This window comes from Rhinichthys klamathensis, unplaced genomic scaffold (genome assembly GCF_029890125.1).
Source record: "Rhinichthys klamathensis goyatoka isolate OS25496 unplaced genomic scaffold, OSU_Roscu_1.1 h1tg000046l_1, whole genome shotgun sequence".
NCBI classification, from domain to species: domain Eukaryota; kingdom Metazoa; phylum Chordata; class Actinopteri; order Cypriniformes; family Leuciscidae; genus Rhinichthys; species Rhinichthys klamathensis.
Genome location: NW_026606593.1, coordinates 1,453,818 through 1,475,427, shown reverse-complemented (window position 1 = coordinate 1,475,427; position 21,610 = coordinate 1,453,818). Strand labels below are relative to the sequence as shown.

The 21,610-nt window shown below is 38.1% G+C and overlaps 1 protein-coding gene across 1 annotated transcript in view; it reads right to left on the bottom strand.

The window, feature by feature from the left end:
* LOC130082487 (transmembrane protein 47-like) overlaps window positions 1-18,476 on the bottom strand; it is a 38,372-nt gene extending 19,896 nt beyond the window's left edge. Inside the window, exons 1-2 of the mRNA XM_056247339.1 lie at window positions 18,123-18,476; window positions 3,106-3,246 (exon numbers count right to left, since the gene is read on the bottom strand). Coding sequence (XP_056103314.1) covers window positions 3,106-3,246; window positions 18,123-18,318 — 337 coding nt within the window. The 5' untranslated portion in view covers window positions 18,319-18,476. The remainder of the gene's footprint in view (window positions 1-3,105; window positions 3,247-18,122) is intronic.
* Between the last annotated feature and the right edge of the window lie 3,134 nt (window positions 18,477-21,610).

Below are 21,610 nucleotides of genomic sequence, written 5' to 3'. Positions count from 1 at the left end.
TCATTCTAAACTTTCTTCCATGGAACATACACTCACCGGCCACTTTATTAGGTACACCTGTCCAACTGCTCGTTAACACTTAATTTCTAAGCAGCCAATCACATGGCGGCAACTCAGTGCATTTAGGCATGTAGACATGGTCAAGACAATCTCCTGCAGTTCAAACCGAGCATCAGTATGGGGAAGAAAGGTGATTTGAGTGACTTTGAACGTGGCATGATTGTTGGTGCCAGAAGGGCTGGTCTGAGTATTTCAGAAACTGCTAATCTACTGGGATTTTCACGCACAACCATCTCTAGGGTTTACAGAGAATGGTCCGAAAAAGAAAAAACATCCAGTGAGCGGCAGTTCTGTGGGCGGAAATGCCTTGTTGATGCCAGAGGTCAGAGGAGAATGGCCAGACTGGTTCGAGCTGATACAAGGGCAACAGTGACTGAAATAACCACTCGTTACAACCGAGGTATGCAGCAAAGCATTTGTGAAGCCACAACACGCACAACCTTGAGGCGGATGGGCTACAACAGCAGAAGACTCCACCGGGTACCACTCATCTCCACTACAAATAGGAAAAAGAGGCTACAATTTGCAAGAGCTCACCAAAATTGAACAGTTGAAGACTGGAAAAATGTTGCCTGGTCTGATGAGTCTCGATTTCTGTTGAGACATTCAGATGTTAGAGTCAGAATTTGGCGTAAACAGAATGAGAACATGGAACCATCATGCCTTGTTACCACTGTGCAGGCTGGTGGTGGTGGTGTAATGGTGTGGGGGATGTTTTCCTGGCACACTTTAGGCCCCTTAGTGCCAATTGGGCATCGTTTAAATGCCACGGCCTACCTGAGCATTGTTTCTGACCATGTCCATCCCTTTATGGCCACCATGTACCCATCCTCTGATGGCTACTTCCACCATGTCACAAAGCTCTAATCATTTCAAATTGGTTTCTTGAACATGACAATGAGTTCACTGTACTAAAATGGCCTCCACAGTCACCAGATCTCAACCCAATAGAGCATCTTTGGGATGTGGTGGAACGGGAGATTCGCATCATGGATGTGCAGCCGACAAATCTGCGGCAACTGTGTGATGCCATCATGTCAATATGGACCAAACTCCCTGAGGAATGCTTCCAGCACCTTGTTGAATCTATGCCACGAAGAATTGAGGCAGTTCTGAAGGCAAAAGGGGGTCCAACCCGTTACTAGCATGGGGTACCTAATAAAGTGGCCGGTGAGTGTATATTCCAAGGATGTATTGTGCAGAATGTTCATGCTGTCGTTTTCCAGACAGTGAAATTGGATTGTGATTTGGTCTGTACCCAAACCACTTACCCAAACAACATGCATACATTTTTTTTTTTTTTAAGAAAACCCCGACCCGAGACAGACTCGATAAAATGAGATCCGAGTGTGACCTGACAGCAATTATTTTTTAACCCAACTGGACGCAAATATAAAATGTAGCATTTATAGTTTGTATGAGAACATGTTTCCTGTGGATTTTCAAAAAAATAAAAAATTGTTTGATGAAAAGCACAAAAATACACAATCATTTTTTAAACTTTAACTTTAAACTTATTTAGTTGATTAGTTTGGTATCAATTGCATTTAGATTAGTCTTCTGCAATCTTTATATGGCAACAGTGGGGGGGGGGGGGGGGGGGGGGGGATGGTTCTGCTTGGACGACCAATTCCAAGTAGATCAACTGCTTTTTTTTTTAAAGTATCATTTTTTACATAATTTAATATTTCTATATTAAAAAATTATATTTAAAACAATCTCATAACATTATTTATGCAGTTGTTATTGCATTGCAAATGCATTCATGTCACCAAGATGATGCATACATTCAATATGGTTAGAAAAAAAAAGACCCTGGAATTCAATTTAAGAGAGCAAATATTGGCCCTTAATGGGAAAGTTAATTTCTGTCTTTCATGTATGTGATAAATCACAGAAAATAAATATGTGAAGTTAAACAAATCGCTACTGTCAGGCAGAAAACCTTGTCCAAAACCCCAACTTTTCAGGAAATTCAGGACTTTTTTTATTTATAATTAAACACTATATGGTGTAAAAGTTGACATTGTGGCTTTATATATGGTCAGACACCTGCATGTGTCATTATTATTAACATTCTACCAAAATCAAGCTCAAATGGAGTTAAGAGGTTTCTGTAGCGAAAGTCGAACATATGCGTTTTGCCATTAGAATGGCTGCATCTGAGGCAGAAAGTGCATAGCATTGTGTTTTCATCAACTTACGGGTTATATTACAAAGTTTATTGTAGCTATGTGGGCACTCAGTTTTTTCTGTCATTTAGCCAAAATTTCATGTTATTAATGATGAAGTGCTTTGCATTGGCTATTTAAGACAGTATTGGCTAAACAAATGCTAAATAAAGACACTCTTCTCCTCAAAAACATACAACATTAGCCTATGTATATATATATATATACATATGGGGTTTCTTAAATAAAGAAAATTCTGTACTTATTCAAAGAAACAGTTCATTTACTATTGCATTGCAAACTAGCAGAGACGCTACAAAATGAGTGCGGCACTTCATTCACGATAGAGGTGCGTGGAGTTATGAGGTCTGACCGACAATTTGAGGAGCCAATGCAGTAACAAGGTTCAGTCACATGCTCTTTTTAATACTTTTCATTGGTTATATACATGTTTCTGTTATTTGGTACTGTGACTCGACTTGACTTGCTTGGTTTGAGCCACTGACTTGATATGCTTAATGTGTATGCACTGCGGATTTAGACTGGACTCGAGACTTGATGGCAGGGACTTGAGACTTACTCGTGTGAACTGCTCTCACCTCTGGTGTGTGGGCACGAGAGAGACAAACAAGCTGAGGAAATTTCTGACTAAAGCTATTTAATAACCTCAGGTGTGACCATCAGGACCCAATGGCATTTACACAATAAATGTTTTGTGTTCTGCTTGTGCTTAGCACTATCCACTTGCTCATTGGATGTTATGCCAGGTGTCAACGTGGGATTAGAGGTCAAGGGTCACATTCCCAGAATTCTCCTGCTAAAGGCTTGTGACCAAAGTCATTGTTTTCCAGCAAGATGTTAATGTGAGTCTTACCTGCTGAGAAGAGGAACACTGCAACCATACGATAGTGCCTTCTGTGTGTGCCTTTACACAAAGAGATCAGTGCGATAAGAAATGCCACTAATGTCACAGATGCCCCGGCTAACAACAATATCAGCGTCGCTATTTGCCAGTCTGAAAGAGAGGGACACAGAAAATCATTGGTTAAGAAATCATTTACAACTGACAAAGTCATAACTGTCTATTATAAGAGTTAAAGAGATATTTAATCATCCAAACATTAAAATTCATTCGGACTACAAATGGAGAAATGTAACACACATAAAAAAAGTCCTGTTTGCACTCGTCCATATAATGGCAATGACCTGCGCCCAGTCTCATCATGCAAGAAATTCCAAGTGTTTTGAGGGCAAACTTAAAATTTAATTTAGTATTAAGCACATTTTTCTTAATTCTGATTTCTCAACCGGAGTGATGGCCTACTGTTGCTCTTACGCACGCTTTAATGAACATCATAAACGCATGAAGAAGGTCGCTGTTCACTGTCATTATGGACGAGCGTGAGCATATTCACACGGAGTGCACATTTTCAAAGCAAAAATCCATTAAAATGGAAACAAAGGACTCTTCTGGATTGATTGTGAACATTTTCTTGGTGATTAACCACTGAATCATATTGTATGTGAAAGATTTACCTTTGATCAGATTTGATGGGAATAGTTTTAAGGTGAAAATGTGTCGGTCGTTTGCAACGAGTGAATGAGCTTAACACTAAGCAGAGTCAAACAATCTAAACATCTCTAACCCCACAGAGGCCATTAAGCAAACAGATGGGAGGAAACGACATTATATTTACACTTGCTTCTATCTGCCAAATGGCAACGTTCCATCCATCCCCCCTAAACACTCATTTAACACCCATGTGAACGAAGAGGCATTGAAAATGTTCTTAGGACAAGCATTACAACCAATTAAACATGTTGACATTGCTGGACAAAGGCATTACATTTAGGCAGCTTTTTCACTAAAGCCTACAGATCCTATTTAAAGTCAATTTAAAGTGAGAGTTCAATTGATTGTAGCACTGTAAAACCACGATAAATGCAACAAATACCAGTGACCGCACATTTAAAATTAATGCCAAGCTGCTATGTTGTTACATTTTGCCATACATAGTACCAAAAATGCATTTTGGCTGGATTAATGGGGCCAATGCCCCGGGGCCGATGACTGCCAGGGGCCTGGAGAAGTGAGCCCTGTAGTAACCTGACAACCAAAGAAAAAGTACTGCGAAAGTAAAACTGATAATGATAGACAAACGGTGCATTGAATGTGTGCCAGTAACTGCACTGACAAAATGATAAATGTTATTTGTCCAAGGCACTTCCTCTGCACAAATGTGGCTTCTGAACGCATTTTGTTAGTGATGCAGTTAGATTCATTTTTTGTAATTGTGACCATATTTGTGTAAATGTGTGTATTGTTTGGATTTTTTTTTTTCTTCACATTTAAGGCACTGCAGACCTACATAGATTTTAATTAACCACTTAATTTACAATTGTAAAATAAAGTTGAAATTCAGGTTTTGAGTAGGGGTGGGCGATATCTCGATATTTAAAATATATCGAGATATTTTTTAAACACGATATGGATTTTGACATATCGTATATATCGATATATTGTTTATATTTAATCCTGATTTCGCCACTTTGCTTGTTTGCCTTCTCTGTGCTGTGCTCGCCCCCGCCTCCTTGCTTTTGTTCCCCCTCACCTCGCGTGTTGTCTCATTCAACAATTGTCTCATCCGCAACCAGCCCGGAGGCTACAGAACTCCGAGTGTGTCTGCGCGCGAGCGACAGAGCACGAGAGAAACCGAGTGTGAGCATTAATTGCATTAGTAAATTGGTAGCCTACATACTACAATATATAATTACTATATAAGAGGCATGGAAGTTCGATTAATGGACTCCAGTAATCAGAAGGCTACTACAAACGTCTTGTTTTAAACTATTCCAGGGCTCGAATTTCGGCGCGGGTATTGCGCATAATTCTAATCATTCCCGCAGGTCTCCCATTTATAATGCGGGAAATTCCCGCAATCGTAATCCACACAGATTATAAAATCAAATCATTCTTTTAAGAACTATCTGCCAGACGCAATTTCACAAACAGCGTGAGTGTTCAGCGGTGCCGCTTCTTTCTCGTCTCTCATAATGTGTTGTGCAAGGCAAGCATCAAGAGCTGCGGCGATCATACACACTCGCGTTTAGGAGTCGGGACATGATGGATATTCACTCGCACAATCGGGCCAGCAGTGCATCGTGACTGAAGTTTACCATTTGCACGTCTTTTTAAGTCTTACCCGTTTAAACATTCAAGCGATTTTAAACTAATCAGTGCTCGCGCGCTCTCTGAGAGATTATTTTCTATGCGCACATTCATAGAAAATCCGCCTTAAGAACAGCTGGCCAGTAACAAAAGTTATTTTTCGCGGATTATATTGCTTTAACACGCACAATTGTCAATTTCGGTCGTCGTGAGTATACTCTAAACATAGTCGGTTTTGTCTTTAATAAGCATAAAACGCATGCCAGTATAATGAACACAGGATCCGTGCACTAGCTCTTAAAGTGACGGCAGCCATATGTGTGTCATTCATTTTGTTGTCAATACAACAAAAGATAGCTTTAAGTTAAAGGAAGCAGGATTAATAACCTATGTATTTAATTTATTCAGGACTAAAATACTACTCAGTGTTATTTTCCATTTGATTACTTTATTCAGTTTCTGTATATGAATCACGTGATAATGATGACGAAATTCAGGCCCTGTGTTTCATTTTTCTCATTTGGTTACATTCTGTTATGGAAAATTAATTTTCTATTGATTGTAGGCCTATATTTTGAGTTGTATTCACATCCATTTTCCTGTAAAGATATCGAGATATATATCGAATATCGAGATTTAGCAAAATATATCGAGATATATTTTTTGCTCCATATCGCCCAGCCCTAGTTTTGAGATTACAATCATAAGGTATAAGATCTCTTTTGCATTCTTTTTTACTCACAAAATCTATGTATGGGGCAATAAGAGGAGGGTAGGTGCCCTGGAACCTTCAGTCATAAGGCTATAAACTATCCATGACAGTCTCATGAGTTCGCTAGTGAAATGGAATTAGAACAGAACGCAGAGGTCACGTTTTTAACATGCCTTTTAAACTCACATGCCAAAGATGTCTGCATATAGACTAGCAAGAAAGCAATTAAAATGCATTGCAGACAGAATATAAGAATGCATCCTGTGTGCAAAATGCAGTGCTGTGTACTGTAGATTAGTGATATGCAAATAAAACAATATGCTGAATTCTAAAGTCCCTCTTTGTAATGTCTACTTAAAGCTTTGGTCTGTCATAATAAATTCTAAAAATTGCCAACGCATTTCGGCTTGAGGGCCTTCTTCAGGGCATACAACAGACACAATGCATGAAGAAAACATCTCCATACTGAGTTACTTATACAAAGAAAGTTATCAACGGCTGACAAGCTCCACTCAAGACGTCACACTAATTGGTTAAAAGGTTAATGATCAAGATGAAACGATCATCAAATCAGAAAACATATTCCCGTTTTTGCACTTATATTGTCTGCTTCCACGCACATGTGAACTGGTAAAGTAGCTCCAGATCCTACCTTACTTGCTCTGTCATAATCTCTGCAAATATTAATGTTTGTGATTAAATTGGATTAATGAGCAATTGGTATTATTACTTATTAAACAGGCAATTATTTGCTGGAAAAACAGCATTTTCAATAAAACTTGGCTGCTTATGCGATAGAAAGGTGTTTTTTTTTTTTTATCGTTACAATCTGACTAGAGAAAACGGAGAAAAGGATGTGTTGTCTTTCCTTTGGCAAAATAGGTATGAACACTTCAACACCCATAATGCACTGGGTATGTTGCCGCCCAAGGCCACTCCCAGTCTGCTCCTATTGGATAAGCATATACCTTGAAGGAGTAGGAAATCCTACTTATCAAACTTTTAGTCACACTCACAATGGTGTCGACTGGTTTTCTAGTGAAGGATCCACCGCGTTGTAGGCAGAGGCCAATGGCAGCAAAGTATAGGAAACATGAAGACAACACTGCACTGGAAAATCTGAAAAACCCTTGTGTTTGTAGTTTCCATTTTAAAGGGTAACTAAACCAACTTTTTTTAATTAATGATCTGTAAGACTGGGGCTTTATTAGTGCTGTTCATTGATTCGAGTAACTTTTTTGACATTTTTGGTATAAGTGTTTTAATTCTACAATATATGGTGTGAAAACGTCTGAGTGCTGCCCTCTTCAGGTTGAACGGTGGCTACTGCAGTTGAATTTTCCTATTGGATGTTTGCGGTAGTTCGTGACGGTAGCGGTGAGAGCTGACCTAAGCAGGTTTCAGCTTACCACGCCCTTGGTACGAGCTACCATGTCCATGGCAGTATAAAAGCCATCTTGTTTCGTCAAAACCACTGTAGCGAGTCAGGAGTTGGAATTGTGAGTATTGAAAACGATCAGGATAGAGTATCCGTTCATCCGGGACACATGATTCTATAGAGACTATGAGGATTAATTATGAATTTGCCACTACTGATCATGTGCCCTTTTCTTTAGCTATAAATCAGGGCAATTTACCTACTCTTTTGTCCGTGAATAACGATATAAGTGTTGGGAAAATAGACTGGTCTAAACTGTCAGAGGAGGATCTTGAAGTATATTGTGGTCAGTCTGATGTGTTGTTAAGTAATATTGACTTACCAAAAGATGCGGTTGCGTGTTGTGATATTAACTGTAAGAACCAACAACATGGTATTGAGTTGTTTTCCTTGTATGATAATATTGTGGAGTCCCTTCTGGTGTCAAGCAGGCCTCTATACAAGACCAAGATGTATAAAGCCAAGCCAGGTTGGAATGAATATGTTGAAGAGTTTCATGCGGAGGCTAGAAGGGCTTTTAACGCTTGGGCTGAGTCAGGTAGACATAAACATGGTCCCTTATTTGAATATAAGAAACAAGCAAATGCACGTTTTAAATATGCCCTACGTTTTATAAAGAGGAATGAGAACACAATGAGGTCGGACTCACTTGCGAGGAAACTGCAGAAAAAGAATCCAAATGATTTCTGGAAAGAAATCAGAAGAATAAATAATTGTAAAACATATTTGCCAACGAATATTGATGGTATAAGTGGCCAAGAGGAAATTACTCAGGTGTGGCAAAAACATTATTATGAGCTGTTCAACTGTGTTAAAAGTAATCCGCTTGCTGTAGGCATCATTGACAAAAATGAAGATGTGACTGTTTCCTCTCAAGAAGTCTATGATGCAGTTATGATGTTAAAAGATACCAAGGCATGTGGTATGGATAAGATATCTGCTGAACATCTAAAATTTGCGAGTAGAAAACTTTGTCCTCTTCTGGCAATGTGTTTTACAGGGTTTTTAGTTCATGGTATTTTACCTGAGTCTATTTTATCGGTGATCTTAGTGCCTATTATTAAAGACAAAGCTGGCAAAATAAATAGCATGGATAACTACAGGCCTATAGCACTAGCCAGTATTATATCCAAGGTCTTGGAGAGGACCTTACTGCTCAAGTTGGAACAGTTTGTCCTGACCATTGACAACCAGTTTGGTTTTAAACCTAAACATGGCACAGATATGTGTATTTTTGCATTAAAGGAGATTCTAGATTTATATAAAAGGCATAATTCTACAATTTTTATGTCTTTTATTGATGCCTCTAAAGCTTTTGATCGTGTAAATCATGAACAATTATTTTATAAGTTACTCAACAGAGGAGTTCCCAAATCTCTGGTGAGAATTCTGGCTTTTTGGTATGCTCATCAGTCAATGCATGTGAAATGGGGTAACTTTGTGTCTGCTCCATTCAATGTATGCAATGGAGTCAGACAGGGAAGCATTCTGTCCCCCTTTCTTTTTAATGTTTATATGGATGAGTTATCAAAATTGCTAAACAGCTGTGGAACTGGTTGTATGGCTGGTAATACTATCATCAACCACTTAATGTACGCAGATGATTTGGTTATCTTCTGTCCATATAGTGCTGGGCTTCAACAGTTACTGAGGGTCTGTTCTCAATATGGCTCAGATTTTGACATTAAATACAATGCAAAGAAGAGTAATGTTATGATTGTCAGGAGTAGGGAGGACAGGAAACTATTATTTCCTGTATTTTCTCTGTCTGGTATTGACCTTATGGTATGCGATGAGGCTAAATATTTGGGACACTATATAACTGAGGACCTGTCTGATGATAGGGATATTTATAGACAGTGTCGTATGATATATGCACAGGCGAATACGTTGATTCGCAAATTTTGTATGTGCTCTGGATCTGTAAAGATTGCACTTTTTAGAGCATATTGCACCCCGATGTATACTGCCCATTTGTGGCGGCGCTACAGAAAGAGCAGCATGCAGAAACTCAATGTAGCATATAATGACGGAATGAGGCTGTTGCTTGGGGTGCCGCGATGGAGTAGTGCAAGTCAATTGTTTGTCAGTGTTGGCGTGCCCACCTGTTCTGCTGTTCTGCGCAATCTCATGTACAGATGTATGTGTAGGTTGTTAGACTCTGCAAACAGCATAATTTCAACATTGACAAACCCGACCCTAAGTTCAGTCAGGTTCTCCTCTGGTATGTGGAACCATTGGCGTTTTAGCCTATATGTAAACATGTGATATTGTGTTGTTGTTTTTTTTGTTTTTTTTTGTTGTTGTTGTTTGTGTTTTTTTTTTTGTGTTTTTTTTTTCTTGTCTGTTACTGTGTGTGATTGGACCATGTGTGTCCTTAATAAAGTTTTGATGATGATGATGATGATGATGATCCCCTCTATCTCCGCTGGGCTCCGCCCACTTTTCCAGCATTTTTCAAATATTGCCAGTGGGTGGAGTCAGGATCTGACCAGGGGTTTAGTTACCCTTTAAACTAGATAACTAGCCTATGCGTTTTCACGAAATCCCTAAAGCAGTCGCATTTTGCATCATCCGGTGGACTTTTGCTGACAAATAAACTGGAATTTCTCGGTCTAGATAACAAAGAAAAAGTAAACTAAGGCCATTTAGATATACCACTGTACTGACATTGTAACAATACAAAGCAGGTTGAAATTTACAAACAAAACAAAGCGGGGTTTTTTTATTATTATTTTTTTACTGAACATAATACATGCAACAGACTGCTTTCTGCTGTTATAGGCACATGTTGTTTTTAGTGTGCTGGACAGTTACTGTGAGAATGCTGGATTTCTGATTTGCCATAATACAGTAGTGAAATGTTTCATCACACTAGGCATAAAGCTTATGCCACAGTTCTCTCTCACACACATTCTATTCAATCGTTTTTTTTCATAATTCCTCTCAAGTCTAATCCCACTTCTCTTGCCCCAAATAAGACAAGAAAGACACTCAGAGTAAATTAGCCCTTAATTTGATCCTTTTACAATGATCTCCCAGGGGTTCAAGGATTGTGCGCGTCTCACTCACACACAAACACATGCACCTACATACACTTTACCTCAAACACACACACACTCTCTCTGATACCTCTAAGCACTTTATTCATTTGTGTCCTCCTGGGTGTTGTTTTTTTAATGAGCTGTACCAAAAAAGAGCAATGAGCTCAATATAACCCGTAACACAAGCACCATCAGTCACAACAGCCAATCATCAGCATGAGTGTGTGAGACAGAAAAGACACAAGGGTTTTCCCAGGGTATCTATGTCATTGATTATGCATTGAGCCCTGTTCTCTAAAAACACCATGTAAAATGGAAAAGAACCAGAGTGAAAGCAAGTTAAAAGAGTTTTGAAATGCCTTCTTCTACATGAGCTCCACCCAGCTCTTCTTACTGCCTGTGGACAAGGAACAGAACAACCTTACAACAAAACTTTACTTTGGTCTTTATTAGATCTTTATATAAAGTAATTTATCATTTATATTCAGTAGGTACTGAAAAATCAGCTGTCTGGCTTTGGAGTCTCTTCAGTTGAGTGCGAGTTTGATGCAGAATTAGTAACAATAAATTAAGGAAATAGTTCCACCCAAAAATTATTTACAAACCACCATATGATTCCAAACCATATGTTTTTCTTAAGTGGAATATGAAAACAGATATTTTGAAGAACGTTCATGATGCACTTTTCTACAAAACAATTTCAGATATTTTAAGCATTATGTGATCATGTTTGTTTTAATGACTTTGTGTTATTGATATTAGGGCTGGGTACCGAGTTCGGTACTTTTTAGGTACCGACCGAATTGCCTCGATACTACCGAGTATCGAAACATGTCTTGTTTTTCGGTACCACATTTCGGTACCTAAGTGGTTAATCTCGTCAACGTCAGTGAAACAATAAGCATGCAGCATGATTGGCTGTGGCGGAAAAACACTAGATTACGCGGCTGCCCAGAGACGCGGCTCGTCGCACGTGAGGCTGCAGTGTGTGTGTGTAAGCGTGCGTCCCAACCCAGATAGATAGAAAATATGTGGAAATTATCCAAAGTGTACCTATGTCATGTGCCAGACTCGATGCCAGATGCACGCGATGCAATATTTTCGACAAGATCATTGCTGCCAAGACCGGCAACACGGTAAATCTAGGCACTGAAGCGCACAAAATACACTTGAGAGTAATGGTGTTCACATCGAACGCGAATAGAGCGTCAAATACGCGTCTATCGCGTCTAGTTCGACGCTTGAATCTTCAGCTCGAGTTCAAATTTTTCAACTTGCGCGGAAGACGTTCGCGGCAAACGCGTCACCCAATTCGCGTCATTCGCAACGCCCGGCGCGAATGATGCGTCTATTCGCGTCTTTGCATTGACTATGTATGTAATCTACTCGCACAAATAATTAAATTCGCGTTCGGTGTGAACACACCATTAGTTAACACTTGTTCATTAATAAACAATTAAAATATCTCCTTGCTATTGTTTCCACATCCATAATCATTAGGCTACTTTTGCCAGTGCTTTGCTGCAAGCTTCACGTGCAGGTATTTATCCCGCCCCCCAGTAGCCTATATTTAATTTAATTCACATTTATTTGTATAGCATTTTTCACAATACATATCGTTTCAAAGCAGCTTTACAGAAAATGCATGTCTAAATTACAATTTAGAGTGATCTGTTATCAGAGGTGACAGTGTAATGCATTTCAATTAATTTTCATTCAGTTTCATCGTTAATTAATGCATTAAGTTAAAGCAGAAACAATGAGCTCATTGAAGTAAAGAATACATGTTGTTAAATGATTAGGAAACATAGAAAACTTTAGCATTGGTGCTTTTTTACATACTCAAAATATGAGTGTAAAAAAGTCAACAAACTGAAAAAAAAATTAGGTAATGTTATATTGTTAAACCTGGTTACATAAAATTGGTATCGAAAAAAGTATCGTTCAGGAACCGGTATCGAAGTCAAGGTATCGGTATCGGTATCGGTACCGAACATTTTGTTACGATACCCAGCCCTAATTGATATACTGATCTATTACTTAGTGGGGAAAAATCAATAGGTCACTGTAGAGCTCAAATAGCATATTCATATCTGGTCATCTGTTTTATGGAAGAGAGAAAGTCTAATTGAAGTTGACAAAGGCAAGTGAATGATGACAGAATGGGGTGTAACTATTACTATAAAACCTTACTATGTAGTTAGACATTTTCAGAAACTGGACTATCAATTATAGGCTATCTGTTAAGGACTGATATACCAGCTGTCTGATTTGGAATATCATAATTTGATTATTATTAGACTGTGTTAGTTGGTTACAGTTTCCAGAACACAGATTAAGTTCAGTCCACAGAGTCTGATCCAGAACTAAACCGCACTGTGACTAAACCTAATCCTGTTCGCAAAGACTCAGAGCAAGTCGTACCCCAATCAAATCCTCGAGATTGTTAGAATATAATAAGAATATAATGCAGGATTGCCTTTCACTTACCCCTGCATGAGCTCATATTAATTTAGAAAAATCACACACTTCAGAATTAAATCACATACAGAGGGTTTCAAAAATCTGAGACTAAAAATTAGGGCCCGTATTCATAAAGATTCTAAGAATCCTCTCAGAAAACTCTTAATTTAGCTTTAAAACTTTTACGTAGGAGTCTTAGCTTAAGAGCGATTCAGGACCAATCTGAGAGCAACTCTGAGTAAGGAAAAGACAAAAACTTTCATCTTAGTGAGGAGGCGGGGTTGACCCCGTTGCTATGTATGACACAATCTTTTGAAGACTGTGATTGGTTGGTTGTCCAAGAAGGAAAAAAAAGAGTGATTTTAACTATTCTAAGCCTTCACTTTGAAATTACATGCATAATTTTTCCTATTTTACCGTTCTCACACACACCTTTTTTTTTTACCATGCTGTTAATTTCCTATAAGGTATTTGATTGGCTTAGAATGATAAAACCACATGATTTTGTTTGTATGACATGACTGATTTAGCATACAAACGTTGGTGGTAGGGTTGGTTATCGTCTGAGTTTTAACAATTCCGATTTTAGATTCCAAACCCTAGTTGGTGTAAGTTTTTAAAAAATGAATAAGCAGTGAAACAGTTCAAATGTTTTTATGAGGATATGCTAAACTACTTTTTAAGTTTTCATTTAAAAAAAAAAATATTATCCTGACAGTCAAGTCATTAAAACATGCTTATCATAAAAGAGATGTATTTAAGTCATTGTCTACAAGACTACAAGCATTTGTAGTGGTCTCAGGCTTTTGGAGTCCACTGCCCATCTGTTCTATTTCTGTTCTATTTTTTCCAGAGCATTCTGTTTCGTGAATGTGCCCATGGGTTTGAGTGGTAGGGGTCACCACACTAAGTTAAAAGAGAACATGAACTGACCTACATGAATGAATCACAACGGAGACAAAGTAAGAAACAGGTGTGTATCCTTGAATTAGGCACAATTCAGTTCATCAAAAGCCACATAAGCCATTTAGTCATTGCATTGTTCAAGCAAATCGGCACTTATGTGGCTTAGTCTGGCTCTATTCTGGTGTGTGATGGTTACATTTCACAATCCAACATTAAAATCGTGTCTGCATTCATTTTATTCACCCTTCAAATATAAAGTTTCAATCACAAATTGCAAAACTAAAATGGGTTGCAAACGGGTTTGATGTTACAAACAATACAAAAGCATCAACTCTGTGTGTGTGTGTCTCTCTCGCAAGAAATCCTCTTATCTCTGTCCCACAAAGCACGCAACAACCCCTTCCAGTCTAAGTTTAAGAGTGTACCCTCAGGCTTCCCCTTTAGGACAGATCTGTACAGAGAGATAGGCTAATGATAAAAGATGATGAAGACAGAGAGAAATACGGACTATACATCAATATAGCAGCCATAATCCCACAGAAAGCATCTGGGTTCTCTTCCACACTCCATTCCCTGTGAGGAGCCTGCTGTAGGCTTATTATCATCAGAAACTGCCCTGGGATTCTTCAGAGATTGCCATCTTTCCCAGCAGTGTATGCCAGAAGGACAACAAGAGAGCCAGACAGAGAACATGAGAGAGGGAATGCACCAAAGAACTGTTTCAAGACATGCCAGGGACCAGACTGCAGCACAGCGGCACAGAAAACCCTGTGTCTTAAAGCTTTTTTCTATATGGCTTGCAAATGTATTCTCAACACAGATGTGGTCTGGAATGGAATTCAATTTAAGATCTGGTTCACTGCAAATTGACACTCGATGTGACCAGGGTTCTAAATTAACTTTTTTGATCACCAGCCAATGTGGCTGGTAACTTTCTAAAGTTACCAGCCATTTAGGATTTCCACTAGCCAAATTTTTTACGGTGAAAATAAGTGAAATTATGAGTGCTACTGAATGCATTTGAGCATTTTATTAACATTGTTGGCATGAAAAACACATATAAAAGTACAATACAACACAGAAAGTGCAAACATTTCATTTCAAGTTTGGGATCTATCTATCTATCTATCTATCTATCTATCTATTAGGGATGTGCACGAATATTCGAATTTTCGATCTGTAATTATTATTCAAAAAATAAAATACTATTAGAATTTTACTGTTTTCTTTATTTATTTTTTCGCAGTTATAATTAAATGCACTGGGTGGAGCATTTAACAAGTGGATTGTATTTGATCACATAATGTCATTGTCTGCCTCGCGAAGTTTGGAATTACTTGATTATCAAATGATAGCCTATTACAAAATGGAATTACGTTTAATCAATTATTTATTAATTAAACTGAGTTATCATAATATCACCGACACCACCACAATGAGAAATAACATGAAATCCAAAGAAACAGCAGTCGACTGAGGAAGACTGTGTCCATCACTGCATTAACCACTTCCTTTAAGTTTCGTTGGGGGATACAGAAAACGCAAAGTGCTGTTACTTCACTTTGCACACACACGCGTCTCTGCAACGTCTGTGTCAGCGCAGCGCGTTTTCTCACTCGAGCATGTGGATATTATTGTTTTTGTCAACATGAACGTGAAACAATATAAACACGATAATCATATGCTGACTCGAGTATGTACGTTCTGTGTTTTTTTGTGCGTTTTTTCCCCGTTTGCGCTGCTTGAGCTTAAATGCTTTTGTTGTTTATATTTTTTTTTACACACATTGTTTAATGTTTTCAACTAAAATAAAACCTTAAGATATATAGGCTAGTTGTGTATATTGCCTATGTATAAGCTTGTTCAGAAATAATGACAAAAACCTTAAACTTAAAAAAATAACGTATCTCTCGTTAAACGACATTTACATTTAAACCCAGAAGTCTGTCCCAACCACCGCTGCATTTAGTTTAATCTTAACTTTTTACTTTAGCTACTTTACTAGCTCCCTCCTCTTTCAGTCTGCTCCCTGCTCTGGCTCGTTCTTCATCTTCCCTGTGTTTTCTGGTGGCGGACGCTCCGTTCGTTTCCATGATCATTTCTCGCGCATGCTTCACTGCAAACTGCGCGCAGCCAATAGGCGTATGAAACGTCATCACGTAGTATTACGGCACAGTGTTCATGGGAAATGTAGGAAGTACTGCCAGAGGGATAAATGACCGAGAACAGAGCCTTATGGATCACCGGCCAAACTGGCTAGTAAGTTTTTATTAACACCCTCCAAAAAATATTTTAACCCGCATTTGGCGGGTTGGCGGGTGTTAATTTAGAACCCTGGATGTGACGTGAGTGGTCTGAAATAAGAAAATTCTGACATTTACGCATCCTGATGTCATTCCAAATCTGTATGACTTTGTTCTTCAATGAGCAGTTTCAAATTCTGAAGACTGTGTGCAATGTCATTGCAATTACAGTGAATGGGGAACATTACTAAGGATGCAGCAGCACCATAAAAGTATAAAAGTGGTCTATGACTCATGCATTATATTCCTGCAAAGTTTCCTAAAGACATTCAATAGCTTTGTGTGAGGAACAGACTGAAATTTGCATTGTTATCCAACTGATTATATCCCCTTCCAGTGAGCCACTATTAAGTCGAGGAACTGGATCCAGATTAGTCTGATTTCTGAATGAGTTATTCAGACCGGGTTTATGAACTGGACAAAATGATACAATGGATTGAACTCAAAAGAACACTTCCTTCACGAATCACATACACTACTTTTCTCATTAACTTGCTAAGGAGAATGTAAAGGTCTTCAGTAAATAATGGTCTGGTCTTCGAAAGACTTAAAATATACCACAAAAGTCCAAATAAACACGTTTGTGGTGTTCTTGTATTCTATTCATTGTAAATACATGGAAAAGAGATCAAAATTTCTCCTTTTGTGTTACCAAACTACAACATGTTCCTGGATCAACAACTTTATTGATCCGGGAACAACATTCCAATCAACCAATCAGATTTGAGGGACAAGTTTAAAGTTTATGTCAGGTTTAGGCTTACAACCAGGGTTAGGTGCTTCTACATCAGTGTTATTCACCAATCATTTCCCCTTTGATTTTAGGGATAACGGGGTAGGGATATGGTTATGACTAAAGTTTCATACAGGAATGTTGTTCCAGGATCAACAAAATATGTTGATACAGGAACATGTCTTGGAAAAATCACGGTGACCAAAAAGGTCATAGTTTTGAAACCACACTAGGGGGAATGATCAGAAAATCGCATTCCTTTTTATACTTCAATGGACTAATGCATTGAACGCTAGCACATCATGCTGTATTTGGTTTACAAAAAACGTCCCCCCAAAAAGCATGAAAACAAAGACATTCCTGCCAGCTAGACAACAATGGTGAGGAACACGCCCACCCCATCACAAAGCCCACGAGAGTCGACGCGAAACCTCCCAGATGGTGAAGAATTGCTCATCAACATGAAGAGCAACAGAAGGGTGTAAGAGATGCCTGAACATCTGTCTTTTCCAGATTATTGTTGAGCTCGATTAGGAGTTGATTTTGGGCTCAAGATAATAAAAAAGCAAATGATCTAGCCTACTGCCGCCAGGTGTTTAAAATAATAGACAAACTGAGTCGACTAGCAATGACCCATTGTTTGATCAAGTCATCTGTGACGTGCACCACCGTAAATTCCGCACATTTCTCATATCAAATTGTGACAGTGTTGTTATGTTCAAGTGAAACGGCAGATCATCACCATATGGGCTTGTTTTGGACACATTTGGAGACTTGGGCTTTGATGTTTTCTCAGCTTCAATTTTTTCCGCTAATTTTAACCATCTCTATGGTTAAGTGTTCAGGTGCAGACAAACAAAGCAAATCATGGCTATAATAAAATGCGATGTGTGACGTCAATTGCCAACAATCAATCAATAATTGGTACATTCGAAGTTTGTTTATTTATTTATTTTTTGTTTGTCTACGGACTCTTGGGCGTAAAATCGTGTTTACAGCTTGAACACACCAACAACACAATCGTATAGTTATAGCTAATAACTAGTTATAATGGCTACAATCCCCATATTCATTTATAACAGCATGCATTTGTCTCCTTGAAAACATTGGTAAGGGCACTGACCAGACTTGAGGGTGGAGATGCAGGTCCAGTCGGTGTCGATCTCCCTGCATGACTCCCATAGCGACAGCGCGTATCCATCCGCCGTCACCCACGCGGGGCTCAGCAGCGCGACAATGTCCAGGCAAAGTGCGAGAAACACGCAGAGAAGAGCGATGAGTTTGAACGGCCGGAACACGTATACATCATTCACGGACATTTTCTCATAGCAGACTGTCGCGGGTCTCGCTCACTCGCGTCGGGATATGGAGTTCCGAGAGGCAGCAGCGGTGAAGCGCTCGTACCGGCAGTGAAAGTTTGTCGGTCTGTAAAGAGTTGAGCTGTGCGTGCCGATGACACTTTCCCGAACACTCGAAACGCTCTGCGCACACAGAGCAACCGAGAGCAACGCGCCACCCAACGACCAATCGAGAAAAACAACAAACATACTGGGGAGACGGAAATGAAGTCAAGGGAAACGTTTAGATAGATAAATATCCATTTAGGACGGTAAAACAACGTTAAAAGTCCAAATACACAAAAGTTTGTTTCCCCACCCAAACATTAAAAGTCCAAATACACAAAAGTTTGTTTCCCCACCCAATCAGAATCAAGTACCGTCCGAAACTATAATTTAAAAAATATTGAGGACAAGTGAACACAATAACAATAGGGGAAGACGCCCCCTGAAGAACAATGTGAATTTACTTTTAAATTGTAACATAGGCCTATTTAGATAGACGTTTAGCATGTGCAGGGTGATGATGCATCAGCCAATGTGTTAAAAGTAAATTGAAACATTTGCTACAACTGTACAAATGTAAATAATTGTACTGATGATGACAGACAAAAAAATAATCCTAGTAAAAGAGATTCTTCTGAAATGTAAAATTATTCTATCACTTATAGCCTACAGGCATATGGATATTAATTGCTCATATTTTAATTGGAGATATGTCAGTGCACTAATGCAAATTGAATGATTTCACTCAACTAATCGGTTTTAGTGAAAACAAAGATGTCTGAAATGTACATCTAAATCATGGAACTACTAAATAATAACCCCACAATAATTATTACATTTAAAAAGTAATAACACTAGTAACAGCATGCCACTCGGGGCCTTCTGTGCCAATTCTGGGGGGTGGGTGGATAAGTCATCTTACCCCAAGGGTCTAATTTTATCTTTACTTCAAAATAAAAACTATAACTTTTACTTCACAAATCTAAATATAGGCCTATATATATATATATATATATATATATATATATATATATATATATATATATATATATATATATATATATATATATATATATATGTGTGTGTATATTAAAAGTAGCTAAATTAAAAGTAGCATAGCCATGCATCAAAAGTGCTGAGATGAGATATTGTGTCATCTATGGTCAGGAGAAACAATTCTCCTTCCCCCGACTTACCCCTTACCCTATGAAAATGTTTTGAAGCAAAATTTTATGTAATTTCTGTTAGGTTTTTAATTAGTCGAACACTGCTTTTCACTTGAACTTGAAGTGGGACAGTGATTTTAGGAAATATTTAGTAGCATGTATTTAACAGTATCTTTTGTAACGGTCTATTTGATTTTTTTTTTAACGGTCTTTTTGATGATTTAAAACCCACAATAAAATTGTGTGACATATTACTTGTTTAAGATGAGCTTTTGTTGATGCTTCCACTGATGATGTCAGACAAATAAATTATCTCCTAACATTTAAAGGACAATTGATCATACAACTTTTTTGTCGCAGTTTACCTGATGTCCCTCTTTTGCTGAACTTTTTCTCAAGACATTTTCAGAAATGTTTCATGTTGACTGGTTTGTGTAGACTACCTTGTGTTTTTGTTATTTTGACGTTTATGAGGCATTCTGCCCTGTTCTGTTTCCTGTGCCACATTTTGTAGTCCCTTTGTAGTTTTCTTCTTGATTAGTTCCCTGATTGTGTCCAGGTGTGTCTTATAGTCTATTACGCTGTGTGTAACCCCAGTGTTTCCTGTGTTCATTGTCAGGTCTTCATGTCTATGCATTGCTGATCACAGTTCTGTTCCTAATGTTCTGTGATTTCCTGATGTTTTTTTAGTTTAGATTATACCTTTATCTTTGTTAAATAGCCTATACCCTGCTTTTGGATCCTGCTCTCCCTCGTTTCTGAGTTTGACCACGTTACACAAGTTTTATGTTATAATTTTATATAATTCATCATTTACCAGTTCAGTTAGCCAACAACAGTTTGGTATGTTTGTAAGATTATAAATTGTTTCGTATTTTTACTGTCACAATGGATAATTTGTTATTTTGAAAGTAGGCCTATACCGGTACATGCAAATCGTCAATTTATGTAAATTTTTTATGGAATATTGCATTGTTTATTATACATTATTTGGTTGGATTTCATTATTATTATTTTAATCAATGTGTCCTGGCTTTTTTTGAAATCTCCCCAATCCCTCATTCACTATTCCCTACATTACTCCACTTGAAGGAGTGAATAAAAACGAGAGAGTGAATTTGGACACTAGGAGGGCTGCCGTGCCGCTTTTGTTTGTTTTAGTTTGTGCTTGTTGTTTAACGATCATTTGAAACTTAGCAAACGGGCAGCTCCAGTAAATCAAAGATTTATCTTGAACTCTGTCATGGAAACTAAAAAGGCATTTATTCCTGTATGATATTACGCTGTACCAGCAGATAGGAAAATGGATGGACAACATCAGTTGTACACTCTTTATTGCGGTGCATTATGGGATTCAATGAGTGCACTCAATAACGTCCACTATGTTTTCAGACACCAAATGGCTGTACCCTCAAATAGTGCCCTATTTAAGGCTAGGGGGTGATTTCAGACAGCCAGGTGTGTTCAACTTGATCAGTGTAAGAGATTAGAGATTAGAGAGCAGACAGCTCCAATTCATCACAAAAAAAAAACACTTTTAATAATTCCTGGAAGAAAAAAAAACACATTAAATAGATTAAGATACACATTATATAAGATGCCTTTTTTGATAGATATGTCAAAAACATTACATATCAAATCAATGTCAACTAAAAAAGTTGACACTGAATAGCTTTTCTACCTTGAATGCTGCTTGACAAAGCCTCGCCAGAAAGTACAAAAAAAGTTGAGTTTGAAGGTTATACAAGCTGTACAGACAGACAGTAGGGAGCAGTAAAGTCCTTATGCTTGATATTTAGAGTTTGAAATCACAGACTGTCAATCAAAATCAAGCTTAACTGTCTAAAATCACTGTAAACCACGGCTTCACTGGGCTTAATGCTTTTATAAAATGGTTACTACATAAATAAGCATACAGCGATAAATAATAATATTTCTACCAAGCATTAATTCTACCACTCAACAATTCTTCAGCAATTTTTAGCAGAATGGTTGCCAAGCAACACATAACAGCTAGACCCAGAGGCACAGTAATAAAGGAATAAACCCCTTAAAGGGTTAGTTCACCCAAAAATGAAGATTATGTCATTAATGACTCACCC